The following is a 20,274-nucleotide window of genomic DNA, read 5'->3' as shown; positions in this document are numbered from 1 at the left end:
GTAGGGAATGAAGACCTTTATTTGAGGACAAATCATTTTAAATAAAGGGGGGATGATGTGAATTCAAATATTGAACCATTGCATGTGCCTAAAGGACCAATTACAAGAAGCAAGGCAAAGAAGATTCAAGAGGCATTCACACTGCATCTTAAAAAACTAACAAATTCACAAGAACCGACAAATAATTTTGAGACCAAAGTTTTATATAATGTTAGTTCAATGAGTCAAGAAGAGAATGGCATGAAGATGGCATGGGAAAAGTTTTATAGTTTGGAAGATGACACGGTGGTTAAAAAAAGTATGCAGATTTTGTGAAGAAAATGTTGTCAAGTGCGCATTGCATGGGGAAATGTGATGTCAAACCTTGTCAAACGTGTATATCTACTTTGTCGCCTTCTAGAGGAGATATTTAAGGTAATTTGAAGATTTTTTACATTCCTAGTTTTGCATTTTGACTTATAATTTAGTATGCAATTAAGTTTCAAGTTTCTAGGTGTTATTTTCTACAATTTGCAATTAATTGTATTTGAATGACTTTTGAGTTTCTTGGTCTATCCATGACCATTTGGCCTATACAATGGCTTGTAATGTTCTTCAAAACTCAGATTATCGATAGTAAAAATTTTGTGCTTATTCAACCCTTTGGTGTTGTATTTTTCTTTCAAATCTTTCTTTAGATTTGATATTTAAATCAATTCATTGGATTATTCTTGATCAAGCTAATTCTGGAATGAGTTGTCTTAGGATCTAAGAGTGACCATCATAGATTCTAAGTTCGATCTAAGTAGCTTTCTTTGTGAGTGTTTGCAAGGATCCTAGAAGGACCTTTAGCTTTGCATCCAACAAGCATTGCGGGCGCTTATCAATAAACCACGAGTTTTAGGACATACAATCATTACTGTAGCAATAGTGTACTATTTATACAAGGATTAACCCTAAAGAGAAATAGGAAAAAAAATAATAATGCTCTATACACATGGCATTAAATGAATGATTTGGACAAAAAAAAAATACACAATTTAACCATTTGGACCATTGCTGGAGGAAAGACCCATTTGATGATTACATGGTATTTGTGCTTAATGATTTGGCCTGGTGATTTCCTTTACATCCTTTACATCCCCCTTCAAATGAAGGTGTAAGGAACCTATCCCAAATTTGGATCTAAGGTAGGAAAATTGGGAATGAGACAAAGGTTTTATGAGGCAGTCAACCACTTGATCGGCTGAAGGTATGTAGTGAATTTCAAGATCACCTTGTTTGTCGTGGACGAAATGCACGTCAATTTCAATATGCTTAGTGCGAACGGGAAACACTGGATTGGTGGCCAAGGCACTAGCACTCATATTGTTGCACAATATAATCAATGTTAATTGTTATTAATACGCAGTTCATGAAGCAACTGCATAAGCCAAGTGATTTTAGCGAAGCATGAGTCAAGGCTCGATTTTTTGATTATGCTCGATCGAGCTACAACGGTTTGCTTCTTTGAAGACCAGAACACTAGAGCATTTCCCAAGTAAACGCAATAAGCCACAACATATTTTCTAGCATCAGTATTTGATGCCCGTTCGACATCAGCATAGGCACAAATGTGAAGATCATCAGAGTATGGGATTAATAAACCCATAATTTTTTGTGCCACTAAGGTAATGAAGGACCCATTGCACCCCCTATCAATGGACATCAGATGGTTGCTTTAGAAATTGACTAAGATGGTTAACAACGTAGGCAATGTCAAGACGTGTGATAATCAAGTGCTGCAAAGCCCCAATTTTTCTTCGATAGATAAAAGGATCAAATAAAGGAGTACCATCAGATAGAGAAAAATGATTTCCAATTGCAGAGGGGGTGTGTGTCGATTTTAGGGAAGTCAAGTTGAGCTTCGTAAGTAAATAATTGATGTACTTGGCTTGACTTAGTAATAGTCTAGAATTAGTACGAGAGACTTGGATGCCCAAAAAATAACTCAGCAGCCCAAGGTCTTTCAAAGCAAACTACTTGTCCAGAGTAGTAATAAAATTTTTATTAGCCAAGAACAATTACCAGTAATGACCACATCATGAACATGTACGAGCAGAACAACAATGTTGGCAACTTAATTATAGATAAATAAGGAAGTATTAGTCTGACTGTTAACAAAATCCCATAAAGTTAAAGTAGATCGTAATGTGTTGTCCCAAGCAAGTGGTGCTTGTTTCAAATCGTGTATGGCCTTTTTCAGTTTGCAAATGTAATGAGGAAAGTTAGGATTCACGTATTCGGGAGGTTGAGCCATGTATATGTTGGGGTTGATGCCCTAAATCTCGTAGGGTTCTATAGTTTGTAAACACTTGTATGAACAAACATTCTGTGATTTATAATATATGATATTTTATTCACATTGTCTATGAAATATTTGATATTTTTGTTGCATTAACCACAAACCAATAAACTAAGATCCATGGTTATCGTTGTAACTTAAACATGTATATGGAGACATACAAGTAGATCATGTGATAACCTAAATGGTCTGTAGTATATGAATAAGGCTGGATACCTTATCCTAGTGACACTACAAGTATGACCCGCTTTGTAGGTGTTACAGATGTTGTAAAGTGTTACAAATGATCTGATCCTGATCATTCATGTATTAGACATGCGAGCAGTGATATTCTATACAAAGGAGTTTATATATGACCGGACCACGAAATGCTTAGTCTCATTATATAACGCCATTCATAATTGAGACTTTCATTTCATTAGGATGACCATAGGTAATATGACCTTAATCTTGAGTGAATTATGAACCTTTGCCTATGAGGGCGGTCCTTTGATTTGCATGGGTGAGAGTGGCCAGATCGCCAACTCAACGAGCCTACCATTTTGGGGATTCGCCTGATTGGAGAGCTGGGAACTCAGCTATATAAGATGAAATTCACTTCTTCCCTAAAGTAAGAGTACGTAGATAAAGTGCTCCCTCAAGGGTTGATTCTAGGTCTTGAATAATGTGGCGCCACACCCTCTCTTGGCCTGAGAGGGGTTTTAATCATAGTGGAACTATGATCTATTGTTCATTAGAGGGATCGGTGGTACTTAAGAAGTTAGATATAACTACAGGAGCAAAACGGTAATTTGGCCTAGTTGTACTTATGAGTAATTTGTGAAGGGTCATCATACTGTTGATTTTTTATATCCAATGGACACAGAAATATATCTGTAGTGCGAAGAGTGTAGCTGTCGGTCTTTAGTGGAGTGTCTGACAGTTAACGGATGGTGGATAATGTGATTAAAGAGTTTAATAAGTTATTCACGTATTGTTGGAGCTTCAAGCTACAGGTCCATAAGGTCCTATTAGTAGCTCAATGGATTTAACTTGAGAATCAGTTTTTGGGTTAATTATAAATGTTCAAATTAATAAGAGGGAATTTGATTATATATGATATAATTAATTTAATTCAATTATATATGATATAATTGATATGTTAAATTTGATACATTATTGTTATGATTGGAGAAACAAATATTTGAATATGATTCAAATATATTTTCTATGAATAAGATTCATAGTTATTAAATTTAATATAAATATGATTTATATTAAATGTCATAAAATAGAGAAAAAGAACTATTTGATAATTAAATTCTTTTTCTCAATAACCACCCTTAGTGGGTAGTTATTTAGTTTTATGAAAAATTTGGGATAAAAATGAAATTTGATTTCAAATCTCAAAAGAACTGACGTTTTTAGTAATCGAGTGAGAAAGTCTTAATATACGATCACATGAGAGACTATACGATCGAGTGCCTTGTCTATGCGATAGACTTCATCGTCTACACAATTGTGTTGTTGTTTACACGATCGTCTTCCTCCTCCACACCAAACCTTCCCTCTAACCAAAATAAGCTAGAGCCCACCACTCTTGGATTCTCATACCGAGAATACCAAGGTAACCTAGTGGTAGTGTCTGGTTGTTGCTTGTTGTTTTTCGAGGGTGTTCGAGTTGTTCACTGTGTTCGTGAACAAATTTGATTGGGGATTTACTTGAAGAAGGATTATTCAAAGGTATACTCTCTTATCCTTTGTTTTTATTTCAGAAGCATGTTGTAATTTAAGTTTTGTGCATAGTCTATTTTGTATGACTGTAAATGTATGAGTTCATTCACAATGAAATTTGGACAATTCGCTTCCGCTCAAAGGTCCTCTGTAATCAGGGTTTCTTCAGTACAGATATTCGTTTAATTTACCATTGAGAAAGGCATTATTGAAGTCTAATTGTCAAAATTCCCAATTATTTGTAACAACAAGGGTTAATAATACACGTATAGTGGATGCTTAAACAACAGGGCTAAATATTTTGAAGAAGTCGATGTCAAGGTTTTTATGAAAGCCCTTGGCAGAAAGCCTGGTTTTATGCCTTTGAATAGAGCCATCAGAGTTATGCTTGATTTGTAATTCCCATTTCAACTATGCGTCGGTTTTTTCTTCTGACCCGCCCATTTTGAGTTGAAGTGTAAGGGTATAAGAATCGGGACTTAATACCTAGAGTAGAACACATTTGATGTATTTTCTTGTACACACCACCATTGTCCGACTAGAAGGCCTTAACAATTGTACCAAATTGATTCTTGACCATTGTGATGAAGTGATTAAAAGCGACCATAGTATTACTCTTTAACTTCAAAGGATATATCCATACAAATCTACTAAAGTCATCAAAAAATGCACATAGTAACGGTACCCTTTTGTGGACATAAGAGGAGCAGGACCCCATAAATCAAAATATACTAAACCAAACGGTGCTAATGCATGAGATAAAGAGACTGAATAAGGGTGAGCATGAGATTTTCGATACTTACAAGCTTCACAAAAATAAAAAGCTTCATTAGATTTCACTGGCAGATTACACCTTTTAACTACATAATTCAAAATTTTTAGAGATGGGTGTCCAACTCTCCTATGTAAAATATTCTTGAACACATTAACATTCATCTACTATTCTAAACAACAGCAGAGGAAGCCATTATTTTACTATTCGACTTCAAGAAACTCTTGATCTTGAAGCACTTCTAGTGGCTCTTGTTATTCCAACCTTGTATAATCCATCATTAAGCTCCCCTTTCAACATCACCTTGCCCATATGTGTATCCTTAACAAGACAATGACTGTCGTAAAGTTTAAGAAACACTTTGTTATCTTGAGCCAATTTAGATACACTTATCAATTTTTTTGTTATTTCCGAAACACATAACATGTTTTTCAGATTCAATAGACCATTATAAGAGGTTAGAGAGCATGAACCAATGTAAGAAATAGGTAAGACAATACCATTACCAATAGTAGCCTTTTCATTGCCTCCATATTTTGTAGCATGACTCCCCCCACCCCCCCCCCCCCCCATATTTTGTAGCATGAGTCATATTATGGAGGTTTGAGATGACATGGTAAGAAGCTCCACTGTCTGCATACCAGCTGAGACCAACCACCACTTCAACTGACAATGAATGGATTAGTGCTTTGTGTTGTTAAGAAAGCTTGGTTTGCTTGTTGAGCTGGTACGTTTGGTCAACCATTTTGTGCTTGAAAGTTCATATTTGGGGAGAATTTTCTGTTATACAGTTGATAACAGATCATTGCAGTGTGTCATTTTTTGTGATACACTTGACAAGTGGGTCGGCTATTCCCACCATTCCAACTACCACTGTGAAGGGTCATCGTACTCATGATTGGTTATATCCGATGGACACAAAAATATATCTGTGGTAAGAAGAGTTCAATTGTTGATCTTTAGTGGAATGCCTGACAATTAACGGATGGTGGATCTCATGGCTAAAGAGTTTAGTCAGCTATTCACGTACCGTTGAAACTTCGAGCCACAGGTCCATTAGGTCCCTTGGGTAGCTTGGATAAAGTCGAGAATCAGTATTTAGGTTAATTTGAAAGGTTCAAATTGACAAGAGGAAGTTCGATTATATATTATATAATTGAACTAATTAATTATATATGATATAATTGGCAAATGTATGAGATACATTATTTTGGAGGAAATTAGATATAAATATGATTTATATCAAAAAGAGGAGAAAATATTATAGTAGATATGTGATATCAAACTATAGGATATAAATATAATATGATTATATTTATTTATTAATTAATTGGTTAATTATAAGATAATTATGCCAAATTTCACGTTTGGACGTGGGTTGGTGGGCAACGTCGGTTATTGTAACCGATGAGTTAAAATGAAAAGAGTTTTCATTTTTTAATCACCCGGAGTTCAATCGTCCAGAGAATTCGGAAGCGCGCGTTGGTGAAAGTAAATGATCGCTCGAGAGACTATACGATAGCTCTTCTCCACCTAAACGATCGTCCACCTCGTGCTAAACGATCGCACGCTATTTCCTACACGATCGGATAGCTTGTCTAAACTATCATATAGTGTGTCGATTTTACTAAACGATCATGTACTTTTTTTTTCTAAACGATCGTTCAATAAATTCTACATGATCGTGTAGCTCCTCCTAAACGATAAGCATTTCTGTTATGCGATAGCGAATTTTTCCCTCTCACTTGCTTATTGCCTACACGATTTGTGTTTCCTCCTTCCTCTACCAAATTCACCAAAGCCCACCCTTTGGGTTTTCACTCCGAGAATACTCGGGGATCTTTAGTGGTGGTGTCATCCCCGTTGCGATCGTTAGTTCACGGTTGTTCATGCTGCTGCAGTCGACACTTCTGTCAGGCGTTGGTAGATCACTTGGAGGGTTCCGCTGCGTTGGAGTTCCAAAGATTGAAGATTTTCTTCAACTGGTATAGAACTATGTCCCTTTGTTAATATCTTGTTCTTAACATGCCATTAATTAGAGTTTATTTGCATAATTGTATGTGTTGAATGTATAATGTTGTATTTCGATTACGGTGAGATCGGAGCGATCCGAACACGCTCATGAAACTCTTAAATATGAGATCCTTCACCCTTGTTCATGACCATTCCCTTTGTTCCCATTATTCTGATAAAGAGGTCGATTTTTGGTAAAGTTTTGTTGCTGTCTATTTCCTCCATTTTTGAATCCACTACTTGTGGTAAAATTTCCAGATGTGGAGTTTACAAGAGAAGTTGTTTTGTGAGTGTTCTATACATCAAGACGTTTTTCAAAGCTTAATAGCTTAACTGTAGGTCAGACCATTTGATATTTATCTTTCCCTAGATCGGTGCTACCACCGGATTGTATTCTTCATTGAGTCCGATCAAGACTTGAGAGACCAGAGAACGAGTTGGAACAGGCTTCTGGCCAATTCTAAGTTATCTGCGTGAAAAGACATAAAGCAAAGATAGTCAATCACTCTCATAGATCCTTTGTTGGTAGATTGAAATACCTGACAAATGTAGTCTTCTTCAGCTCAAGATTGGAGCCCAAACAACTCCTGAATGGCATCCCAAAGACTCTTCGCATTCTTATGACCCATGACTTGTGTTGCAACCTCAGCTGTCATGGAGTTATGCAACCATCCCAAAAGAAGTTGATCATTAGTAAACCAAGAATCATACTGAGCATTTATTGTAACGGGTGAACTCGTGGTGGAGCTCGAAGCCTCTAAAGTAGTGGTTTCAAAAGCAGCAACTTGTTGTGTTGCACCTTGCATAGAGGTTTGCGTTTCTAGGCTGATCAGTTGGACGAATTTGGGTGACAAGCCTTTTCTCTAGTCAAAGTGCCCCCCTAAGTGATAGCTCCTTATGATGGGGAAAGCCAAGTTTTTCCATAACAAAAAGTTGTTTCTATCTAACTTAATGATTGTAATCTAGTTCAAGAGTTAATCAACGAATGGCTATAGAAGGTGAGGTTGTTGAATTAACCATTCACATTTGTAGCAAAGGAGGCACTGGCCATAACTCTGGTACTAATAAAAAGGTAGTAAAAGATATATCGATATGTTTAAAAAAACCAAGAAAAGGAAGATAAAAGTTGTCGTCTCAACAAAAGAGGAATTTGTGATAATTTTCTCTCAGTATCATTACCGTAGCAATAGTGTACTATTTCTACAAGAATTTTTAAAAGAACAAAATAAATAAAAAATAAATAAAAAAAACTTGGGTGCTCTTTTGGTGGCACCTATCTTGATCTATCTCAAGAGATTACCCAATAAAATTATGACACATGATAAATAATCTTTTTTATTTTATTTAATATTTTTTCTTTGGGTATAAAAAAGGGTTGCACATGATTAGGTACAACCTAATTATTACCCAAATAATAATGCTATATACACATGGCATTAAATGAATGATTTGGACAAAAAGCAAATTACACAATTTAACCATTTTGACCATTGCCGAAGGATCTGACTTGGTTTACATCCTTTACAATTATGTCATTCTACTTTCTAATTTCTTTAGTACGTTGTTTGTTTTCTTTCAATAATAAATACAAAAACACAAAAACATCCATCCGAACTTCATGCAGCGGATCTCTCCTTTAAAAAAAAAGAAAAAAAATGTTGAATTTCAGCCTCAACTATTTCTAAGAGTTACGTGGCATTAAAAAAGAGTGAAATCCATCAGCCAAGCACATATTTATAATATAATACTAAATCAAAATTCAAAGTAACAATCGAGTGAAAGAGAGCAATATCAGAATCGATATGGAATCAGAGCTCGGAGCAGGATCAACAATGGCGGTGATGGTACTCTCTCCGACTGCGCTTCTTCTCTTCTTAATTTCTCTTCATCTGTTTGAATCATTGTTATGGAAACCGGAAAGACTAAGATCGAAGCTCCGTAAACAAGGAATCGACGGTCCCTCACCTTCTTCTTCTCTCTTCGGAAACCTCTCTGAAATCAAGAACATCCGAGCCCTGACTTCACAGACGAAGAACACAGAAGACGATTCGATAACACATAATTGGACTTCGAATCTCTTCCCGCATTTGGAGCTGTGGCGGAATCGATACGGTAATCGATTTTGAAATTCCTTTCGACCCTTCATTCAGATTTTGATTGATTGATTGATTGATTGTTTGGGGATTTTAGGGCGGAACTTTGTGTATTCAAGCGGGACGATTCAGATATTGTGCATAACGGAAATGGAGACGGTGAAGGAAATGAGTCTGTCAACGTCTTTGAGTTTGGGGAAGCCTGATCACTTGTCGAAGGATCGTGGGCCGTTATTGGGCCTGGGGATTTTGGCTTCAAGTGGCCCAATTTGGGTTCACCAAAGGAAGATCATTGCTCCTCAACTATATCTTGATAAAGTTAAGGTAATATATCAATTCTTGTAAATTTTCCAATAGCTTGATTTGAACTTGGTATGACTTGGACAAGTTTTAGGAGCATTTTTCGGAATGGTTTTGAAATAGTTAAAATCACTATTATCTTGGTCAAAATTACTCTCAAACATGTTTTTGATAATTTAAAATTAGTTTCATATGTTTCAAAATCGAAACGATTTGAATGGTTAAAAGCGCATTTGGGAGTGAATTTTGAGATCGTTAGAATCACCTTTATCATGTTCAATATCAATTTAATGTTTGATTTTATACTTTTTAAACACAGTTTTCATGAAAATAGAATTTTAATTAGTAAAAGCCCTTGTTTCAAAATGATTTTGAAGTCATAAAGATGATTTTATCCATTTTAAAGTCACTCTTAAGTATGCTTATATCCAAACAACTTTGCCCATAATTTGTCTTTGGGTTTTAAGCTTAGTTTCAAAATCAGCTAACATTAGAATTCACTCAATATTGAATGTCCATGATAATAAGGAACAAGATTGAAATCCAATGTGATAAAATGATTATAATTCAATTAACATGTAGAATGTATTAGTGATCAAGAGTTCCATGGTTCAAATCTCTCAGTCTTACTAGATGTGGAGTAGCATTTTTCATATCGTTCATGTGCCTTGTAATAATTTATGTTTGGTATTCATGTAAGTCCGCATCTTACTTGTCACTTTGTCTATAAATATTGGCATTTGTGGATCTCAAAATAATGCACATTGGTGAGAAATCCATTTCAAAATTCCATTAATTTTCAATTATCCAATTTTTTTAATTTTAGTTATTCTATGATTTTAGTTATTTTATTTTATATTTTATTTATTTATTATTATTATATAAATATAATTATATTATATTTTCTCCATATTCTATTTTCATATTTAATACACATTAAATTTCTAATATAAATATAATATTTTGTAATAGTGTTCATGACAGGCCTTACAAAATTAGAATTCGTAGCCCTTGACATTAATGACAATAATTATTTGTCATGGGTGCTAGATGCTGAAATTCACCTAAATTTTATGAACTTGGGAGAAACAATTAAAGAAGGAAATACGGCATTCAGTCACGACAAAGCAAAAACCATGATTTTCCTTTGTCATCATCTCCATAAGGGATTAAAAATGGAATATAATATAATAAAAGATCCTTGTATCTTGTGAAATTTTTTGAAAGAAAGGTATTATCATCAAAAGATAGTTATTCTTCCTAAAACCCGTTATGAGTAGATGCATTTGAAACTACAAGATTTTAAATCAATAAGTGATTACAATTCCGCATGATTTAAAATCAGTTCAAATTGTTGTTATGCGGACAAAAAATTACTAATATTGATATGTTAGAGAAGACATTTTCTACATTTCATGTCTCGAATATGCTCCTGCAGTAGCAATATTGAGAGAAAGGTTTTAAACAATATTCTGAACTAATTTCATGTCTTCTCGTGGCCGAACAAAATAACGAGTTATTGATGAAGAACCACGAATCTCGACCAACTGGAACAACACCATTCACTGAAGTGAATGTTGTGAATGTTAATAATCGTGGTTGAGGTCGTGGTTGAGGTCATAATTCTTGTAGAGGAAGAAATAATTATTATTTTCGTGGTGGTCGTTCTAATCATTTAAACTTCAAATGAACCACGTAAAATGATGATCACAAAGGAAAAACTCCAAAAGATAAGAGTTCAAAGAGTGTTGAAAATAAATGCTTCCAATGCGGAATGATTAGACATTGGTCATGTACTTCTCATACGTCAAGACAATTAGTTGACCTTTATCAAGCTTCCTTGAAAGAAAAAGAGAAAAATATGGAAACAAATTTTGCATACCAGGATAGTGACATATTTGACCCATCCCACATGACAAATTTAGATGTGGCGGACTTCTTTGATTCTTCTGAAGAGAAGATTGACATAGTTGGTTGAACATCAAGTGTTTCTTTTGACTTTCAGAATATCTAGACTTGATGTTGTTGTTTTCTTTTATCTATCTTCATTTATTTTTAGTAACTTTTGTATATTTTAAGTGTTGTTTTTTTTTTTATTGTAATTATTTTCTTTCAATGAAGAAACGTGGATCATTTTCATATGTTGAGTATTTAAAAAATGAGCAAAGAAGATCTATGTCTGGAAGACAGTGCAACTACAAACATAATACTTACAAATAAAAAATATTTTTTCAAATTGACAATGTTGAAAGAAAAAGGAAATATAATATTAGGTTCTGCAAACTTGATCAAAGGTTTTGAAAAAGCAAATATTATATTGCCTAGAGGAATAAAATTTACAATTGACAATGCATTGTTCTCTAGTCAATCAAAGAGAAACCTTCTGAGTTTTAAAGACATACGTTGCAATGGCTATCATATTGGGACTGATCGTAAGAATAATGTGGAATATCCATATATTATCTCCACTATCTCAAATGAAAAATGTATATTGGAAAAATTGTTTGTTTTATCTTCTGAATTGTATTATACTCATATACGAGTAATTGAAACATATGCAACAATGAAGCTGAAATTCATGAATTTAGATATATTTGCTATTTGGCATGATAGATTAGATCATCCAGGGTCTATAATGATGAGAGGAATTGTTGAGAATTCAATTGGACACCTATTGAAGAGCTTAAAGATTCTTCAATCTAATGAGTTGTCATGTGATGCTTGCTCTTAAGACAAATTAATAATTAGACCATCACCAGCTAAACCGGGAACTGAATCACCTGCATTTTTAGAACGGATTCATGGTGATATGTGTGGATCTATTAACCCACCAAGTAGACCATTTAAATATTTCATGGTATTAATAAATGCATCCAGTAGATGTTACACGTGTGCCTATTATCAAGTCGAAATTTTGTATTTGCAAGTTTACTTGCTCAAGTAATTAAGTTAAGTGCACAATTTTCTGATTATATAATTAAGATCATTCGTCTGGATAATGTTGGTGAATTTACATCTCAAGCTTTTGATAATTATTATATGCCAATTGGAATAAGTGTTGAACATCCTATAGCTCATATTCATACACAAAATGGTTTAGCAGAATCATTCATAAAATGTTTGCAATTAATTGCATAACCACTTGTGAGAGCTAAACTTCCTTCATCTATATGGGGACATGCTATTTTGCATGCAGCGTCACTTATATACATTAGATCAATAGCTTATCATAAGTACTCATCATTACAATTAGCTTATGGTCATGAAAATTTTTGGATGTGCAGTATATGTTCCAATTGCTCTGCCACAACGCACTAAGATTGGTCCTAAAAGGAGGTTAGGAATATATATGGGATATGATTCACCATCGATTATTATCTCTTGAACCCCTGACGGGTGATGTATTATTTTAATGAGATAAATTTTCCAACATTAGGGGGAGGAATTAAGAAATTGGAAAAATAAATTACATGGAATGCATCATTATTGTCTCATTTAGATCCTCATACTAATCAATGTGAATTTGAAGTTCAGAAAACAATTCATTTGCAAATTATAACAAATCAATTACTAGATGCATTTATAGATGCAAAGAAAGTAACTAACCAGCTGCAAATGTTCCACAAATATTAATATCCTAACACAACAAGTTATCACTAATGAGTCTGGAACATGCCAGAAGCGTGGTAGACCAGTGGGTTCCAAAAATAAAAATCCTCGAAAACAAAAAATAATTAATAGTAAAAAAGACTTAGTTGGGGATGTAAATACCCATAAAGAAATCTCGACATGACTAGTGAGGAAAGTGAAATACATAAAGATAACAATGAGATTTCAATAAACTATGTCATGATAGGAAAAAGATGGAATCGAACTAATGTAGTTATTGACAACAATTTTGCGTATAATGTTGCTCTTGATATTATGTCTGAAAATGAGGATTCTAAACCAAAATCTGTTGAAGAATGTCAGAAAAGATTAGCTTCAGTGGAAAGAAGTAATCGAGGCAGAATTAAACTCACTTTCACTACAAGAAATAACGAATATGATAGCTAACGAAAAAAAAGCTATAATAGACATTTTATAGCCTTTTTTGAAGGTCCTGATAGCCCATGTTTAAAAGTCAAGAACTTTTTATAACATTTTTGCATGGCTATATCAGATGCTATAATAGAGTAAGAAGATATAGCATATATGCCTTGCTATGAAAACATTTTATAGCTTTAGTTATTAAGGTTACCTTTAATGTATAATAGCTTATTCTTAATGCTATCTTTACCTTACAATAACCTTTTTTCGTGCTATCTTTGACATATAATAACTTTTTATAATGTTATCTTTAACATAAAATAACCTTTTCTTAATGCTATTATATATATATATAGCTTTAGTTTTATGTTATAACGAACTTATACATTGAAATTTCGTAATCCATCTACATTAAAGGTGCTTATTTTTTAGCTAAATACATACATAAAATACTTGATAATGCATCAAATACCATAGCTTCCTTTCATATTTAAAATTTTATAATTAATTTGTACATTACAAAATAAAAAATTATCCAACAATAAAAGTATACCAAATATAATTTGTAATTATATAAGTTCACAAAATACAAAATTTACAAGCTTGCAAGATTTGACATCATGAAATTGAGCTTCTATATTTGAGTCAAACTGGATCAAGATTATGGATAAAGATCTTGAAAATTTTGAGTTTGATGAAGTGAAAGTGGGGTCATGAGTTGATTTGAGTCAAACAATAGGAACAAATTTGGTGATGAAGTTGTTCTTTGAGGTGAAATCAACATTGGAATCTACAAGGTTTCATCATAAGCAATACAACCTATAATTAAGAAAGCTATTAAAAGGCTTTCATCACAAGCAATACAACATGTAATAATCACTTCAAGTTTCATTCAATATGCAATCTTCTAAATCTCAATGTTCCTCTAGTTGTTATAGAAGATCTAAACTAGCCTAAGACACATTCATTGTATTCCGTTGTTATAGAGATGTTCAAGCATTATACATATCACAGTTTAAAGTTGCAATGGTCCTTAAAAATTCAATTGCTTTTTGGCATCATTGTACATAACTAATATGGTAAAATTGAATGTCAGAAGATTCCCACAACTTTGTTTATCTTCCTTCTAAACCAATAGATCTCATTTCTACCAACCAAACACTTGCATGTCATTTTCAAGCAAATAAAACTAGCTCCTGTGTAAATTTAAGTACAAGCATGTCTATTCCCACGCTTTCCATTCCTCTGCTAAACTATTGTTAACAATACTCCACAAAACTTAAACCAAGAATTCCCTTAAAGTAGATGACTTAGAATATACTGAGAATCATTGTGTTGATCAACATCCATGAATACAGTTCAATATATTTTAGATGTCTTATTGGTTTAGATGACTTAGATGGTTTATTGGTTTAATCAGTTATTCTTAAGATTAGAGACTGTACTGTAGCTAACCTTAAATTTAGCATTCATAATAAATAGATATGAGAAGAGGAACAAAATGTTAGAAGAAACAGAATTCACCACCATTTTACTTTTCACGCTAAAAAAGCCATCAGCATCAGTGACAACAATTGGCTTTGATGCTCCAACGGCCATGATAGCTCTCTGACATAGTGCGGAATAATCAACACAAAGCACAAAGAAACAAAGGGACCAGAAAAAAATCCATTGCTTACTTACGTATAAGTAGCCTAACTCCCATTATTCACTTGGCCAGGAGGAAGTATAGCATCAAACCAGTCCACTCCAAACATGCCCAGATTGGAAACAGTAAAGGTTCCTACAGGCAGTATAATTCAATTTCACTCTGCTTCATAGGTTAATTCAATTTCCTCCTAAAAAATTTAAACAAGAGGCAAATCAGCAACTAACGTTTGCAATGATCAATTGGTTAGAAGCACATTTGTTGGATTGGATATCCAATCTATGCTTTCTTCATAGGTTTGCCAAGGAAGATGTTTTTGGGTTTTAGGTCCCACCGGAAGATTTTGAGTTTTTCCTTTCATAGGTGTTGGAAATGGCAGGACCTCAGAACGATGAACAATAAACGGTCATCGTATGAGATCAAGCAAAGAGCAAAACCTGAAAAATAGAAATTCGTTATAGGCTGAGTCGTGGAGCTCGCTCTCTTTAAGACGTTTCGCGGCTCTGCCCAAGTGTGCAAGTAGATCTGAAAATTTCCACGTCGTCCCATGATAAAATAGCCAAAAGAAACCCGATCAGAAATGCACCGTTACCGACCGGAACACAAACCCTTTCTAAACCCACTGCTTGGAAAACTAAAATGGACGAGGAGAGGAAAAATGAATGAAGTGGAAAAATGAAGTCTTTGAGAAACTACTGAAGGCACACCTTTTATAGGTCTTAAGCGTGGAACGGTAAGGACGCGATAGAACAATTTGGTGAGCATTATGTTATGTACGTGCGAACGGGAGGAGACCTTTCGCTCGTTTTTGTTTTTTTTCCAGTTAAAAGAAAAATAATAATGTTTTTTTATTAAAAATTAAACCAATGTGGGTTCAGTGGACGTCCCACACACGCGCTGGCGCCACCGTCCGAATATGGTCTATCTCCTCACTCCCTCCAAAACATGGGTACCCCTTGGAGCCCAAACCCAAAACTCAATATTGGAGTACATAAGGGAGGCTTCCAATACCAAATTTTTTAATGTAGAATTCTCCAACCAAAAGGTTAGTTCCCTCTTGTTTCGAAAGTTAAATTTTCACCCAACAATAGGTTTGGCAAGGAAGAAGAAGATGACAAGTTCTCATCCTTAAACAGAGACAAATCAAAGACATTTTCTGTCTATAAGAATAACTTAAGCAGCAACAACAAATTTTGCTAGAGATTGACATCAATTTGGAAGGAAAATGAAAAAATCAAAGTGGGAAAAGGTAAAAAGTGAACATTTGAATAGAAACACTAAGGGCACAAAGAATGGAAGAGTAATATTTTATCACATGGTCCATAATTGTTTATCTTCCTTTTAAATGAATAAAGTATAATAATAAAAAACATATAACATAAATTTTGCAATACAATGATAGTATGAGGCTTAAAAGTTCAAAGAGATGTTCACTACTCCTTCTAACAATTGAGTTCTTTATTAATCTCTTGAACTTTCTCTTGAACTTGAGTTTTTTACTCCTTAAAATCAAACTCTTCAACAATCAAGCCCAAGGGTCCCTAAAATAGAAATATACCTTATACTTAATTCCTTCCTATATTATCTTAAAGGTCTAGCATCCATAGCATGTTTGAACATCAAGAAAGAAATTGGTCCAATTCTTTAATGATGAGTTCACAAATTAATTTATTTTTGTAAAAATAAATTATAAAAAAAGATGATATATGAACATAGTAAAGCCATAATGGTTTTAACAAACTAAAAGAAATATGAACAATAAATACACTTTTACTATGTCTTACAGATCAAGAGAAATATCACGATCATCTTAAAAAGAATCACATAAAGAAGAACAATTATCAAATATCAATCACTTCTTTCATGTACTTCCATATACTCGAGCCTCTTCTTAAAAAACAAAAGAGATAATAAAGAGGAAGGAAATGTAGAACCACTCAACTTTTAACTTTAACGACTCAACTCACTCAATTCTTTAAAAATTAAATTTGGACTAAACCTAAAAGTTAAGTCACCCTTATGTCTAACTTAAGATGAAGAAAAAACAATGAGATGTTTTGTCCATTCTTGTTATTTAACCCTCATAAGTTAGTACTAAGTACTCGACAGCCTACTAACATAATATGAGTCTTAATTTTTTGTGCAAAACTCGCAATATCAAGAAAAACTTAATATAAATAGTTCTTACAATCGAAAAACTTCAAAAGGCAAAGCATTTAATAGAAATCAAACGATACCCATAAGAGAAGCAACAAAGGCAAAGCATTTTCTTAAAGAAAAAGGTAAATAAACTAAAGGAATTTTAGTATGAATTTAATTACACATACCTGCTTATGGTTCCAGTTGCCATTGATTTGAATCTTCATTTATTTTCGATCCAGAATTGGAGGCTTCCATTCGAAGCTGTACAAGTGGAATAATTTCACAATGAAGCGATGAATTTGAAAACTATGAACAAAATTAGAGATATAATAGAAGAGAACAATAGAAAAAGACAGAGATATTGAGAGAGAGAATGTATTACTTACACTTTCTTATTCTTATTCAATTTGCATTCGCACAATTCAGTCGACCATGAACGTGATTAGGTTTTAATGGTACCAAGGTCCCATCATATACGATTTGCTTAACTAGACATAGAAATCTAGTTAATAGAAGCCATTAGTCATTAATGAATCTAATTGGGTGCAACCTAAATTAGAAACTCCCACAAAGGGGAAGAGAGAGAGAAAGACTTTCTTTTGTACCTCTTTTAGGGTTTGAAAGTGTAGAATTGAACCTGAGTCAAAGTCAAAATCGTAGATACAAGAAATTGTGGAAGTGGAAAAACCTACTAGCAAAAGTAATATACATTAGTTTTACTAATAGATTGCAGTAATAACATGAACCTACATATCTATAGACACATTTCTTAAATTTTGGCTATGAACCAAAGAAAATTCTTCCAGTGGAAATAAATAAATAAATAAAAGAGAGTGAAATATTTAAACTTGTCAAGTTGAAAGAAAAACTGAATACTTCAATGAAATGCTAGCCAAGTACTGCTACTGCCTATTACATGGAGAGATTATGTGTGAGATAACAATAACTCTCTTATTAAGCATTCTAGCCAAATCTTGAGTCAAACTCCCACCAAAGCCTCAAGCACTTACTTATTACAAATCTAGCCATGGGGTCAAGCTCATGTTAAATGAAGAACCAAAATACAAACATGCATAATAACAATAAACATATAAATAAGAAGATTAAAACTGACAAGTATTAGGTGTCAGGAGGAGATGAATAATTTGTTTGCCTATTCTAATACTCAAGCATTGGACTATTATTTAAGAATTTTGATGATTTTTGTGATTAGGTATCCAAATACCAGCAAATATAAAATACCAGTTAGAATGCCTTGAATTTGTTTGTTAGCACTTCGAACAACCAAGTACGGGGGTCTCGCTGATCGATTATGATCCTAGGGTTTAGAGTAGTGCGCTATATAAACTATCTAACCCTAGAGGTGTCGTTTGATGTAATTTTCTGAAAACATTCTCCCTAATAATTCTGTTCTCCCTCTGCCCATGGATGTAGCTAATACACCGTTAGTGAACCACGTATATCTGTGTGTCGATTTTCTCTATCTCTACGTTCCTTTTTGTGTTCTTTAATTGTCGATTTCATAACAATACCCGAGAAGATAATCAAAACAGGGGAAACAACCATCCCTGATTTACATATTCACAATATAACAAGAGCAAAATAATATCTCATCACCATAACAAAGAAACAACAGAAAAAGAAATAAGAAAATAGCAAAGATAATCCAGCAAATTCTAAACTGTTGATTCTCTCTCTCACTAAGTTTTAACCCCCCCAAATAGTCAGCATAACCCTACCTAAACCCTCCTCATTCAGCCTTGGTTACCACTATCAAATTAACTAACTTCACATCCCTCCTCCACCTGTTCATGTGAAATATCTTTCTTACAAATCCTCTTATATGTATGATACATTGGAGGTCTTATAATATATTGATGGATCATGGAAATTTGGGGCCAAGAAGATGGAATTGGTTCATGGATTCAAAGTTTGGTCCAAGGAAATATTTGAGAACTAAAGGATAGAGAGTTGCATTTCCTTATCAATTATCAATCTATATTGAAGAAAAGTCTCACCTCATAGTTCACAAGACTTGGAATGAAAGATAATTTCTTTCCAAATTACAGTTCTACTATATGCAAAATCTTTACCCTAGAGTAGGCTAAACATAAATGGTCCAGAAGATTAAACCATGACATTAGTAATTCAGGAAGGGGAAAAAAAGCCAGAAAATAAAACTAACAACAAACTGAAAAAATAATAAATAACCTTAGCCTGCTTGCTTCAAGAACTCAGCTATAACCCTGCTATGGCAATCCTCACAAACAGCCAATGGAACTATTACACTCAATCTAACCTGAACAGAACATGGATTAAATAAGCAAATAGAAACTAATAAAAAGCAAAGAGAAGAGAAAAAAGGGCACAACACTTGTTACGTGGAAAACCCTAGTACAGGGAGAAAAACCCACAGTGCAGAGAACTTTTATTATAATAATATGATATAGAGTAATGCCCAGAGGCTATAGTTTAAATAGAAAAAGATTGAAACCCTAGGGTACACATGAAAAGACAAAAATGCCCCTAGGACAAGTATTCTATTTTCAACACCCCTCCTCAAGTTGGAGCGTAGATATCAACGAGACCCAACTTGCTAACACATGAGTCAAAGAGTTGTCGTGATAGCCCTTTTATGATTACATCTGTAATCTGCTGACTAGAAGGAACATAGGGAACACAAATATTTCCACTGTCAAGCCTTTCATTGATAAAATGCCTATCAATCTCTACATGCTTCGTTCTGTCATGCTGAACAGGGTTGTTTGCAATGCTTATAGCAGCCTTGTTATCACAATAGATTTTCATTGGCCCATCATGACTTTGATTAAGATCAATTAGGACATTTTACAGCCATATTTCTTCGCATATCCCAAGGCTCATGGCCCTCTATTTAGCTTCAGCACTATTTCTGGCAACCACCCCTTGTTTTTTACTTCTCCATGTAACAAGGTTACCCCAAACAAACGTACAGTAGCCCGATGTCGACTTTTTGTCGACCCTGAGCCTGCTCAATCAACATCTGTATAGGCCTCGATGCATCGTTTATCTGACTTTCTGAACATTAATCCCCTGCCTGGAGAAGCCTTGAAATATCTCAAAATTCGTTCCACTGCCTTCATATATTCTTCATAAGAAGACTGCATAAATTGGCTAACCATATTTACTGCGTGTGCAATATCTGATCTCGTATGGGAGAGATAAATGAGCTTCCCGACCAAACGTTGATACCTCTCCTTGT

At 34.0% G+C, this 20,274-nt stretch overlaps 1 protein-coding gene and 1 long non-coding RNA gene across 3 annotated transcripts; one reads left to right on the top strand and one right to left on the bottom strand.

The window, feature by feature from the left end:
* The first annotated feature begins 8,437 nt into the window (after window positions 1–8,437).
* LOC120067897 (cytochrome P450 714C2-like) lies at window positions 8,438–9,364 on the top strand. The gene is made up of 2 exons (XM_039019520.2): window positions 8,438–8,933; window positions 9,012–9,364. The coding sequence occupies exons 1-2, from the start codon at window positions 8,624–8,626 to the stop codon at window positions 9,257–9,259; spliced, it is 558 nt and encodes a 185-aa protein (XP_038875448.1). The 5' UTR covers window positions 8,438–8,623; the 3' UTR covers window positions 9,260–9,364.
* Window positions 9,365–13,807: 4,443 nt separating this feature from the next.
* Window positions 13,808–17,584, bottom strand: LOC150030363 (uncharacterized). 2 transcript variants are annotated; one of them, XR_016527053.1, is made up of 4 exons: window positions 17,420–17,584; window positions 17,219–17,294; window positions 14,927–15,026; window positions 13,808–14,851 (listed from the first exon to the last, which is right to left on the bottom strand). It is a non-coding gene; the product is annotated as an uncharacterized LOC150030363 (long non-coding RNA). The 2 variants fall into 2 exon arrangements; XR_016527052.1 differs by lacking the exon at window positions 17,420–17,584 and having other exon boundaries at window positions 17,219–17,386.
* Between the last annotated feature and the right edge of the window lie 2,690 nt (window positions 17,585–20,274).

Source organism: Benincasa hispida, unplaced genomic scaffold (genome assembly GCF_027475165.1).
Source record: "Benincasa hispida cultivar pf3 unplaced genomic scaffold, pf3_genome.v1.1 HicScf27, whole genome shotgun sequence".
Classification (NCBI taxonomy): Eukaryota; Viridiplantae; Streptophyta; class Magnoliopsida; order Cucurbitales; family Cucurbitaceae; genus Benincasa; species Benincasa hispida.
This window is presented reverse-complemented; position numbering and strand designations above follow the sequence as displayed.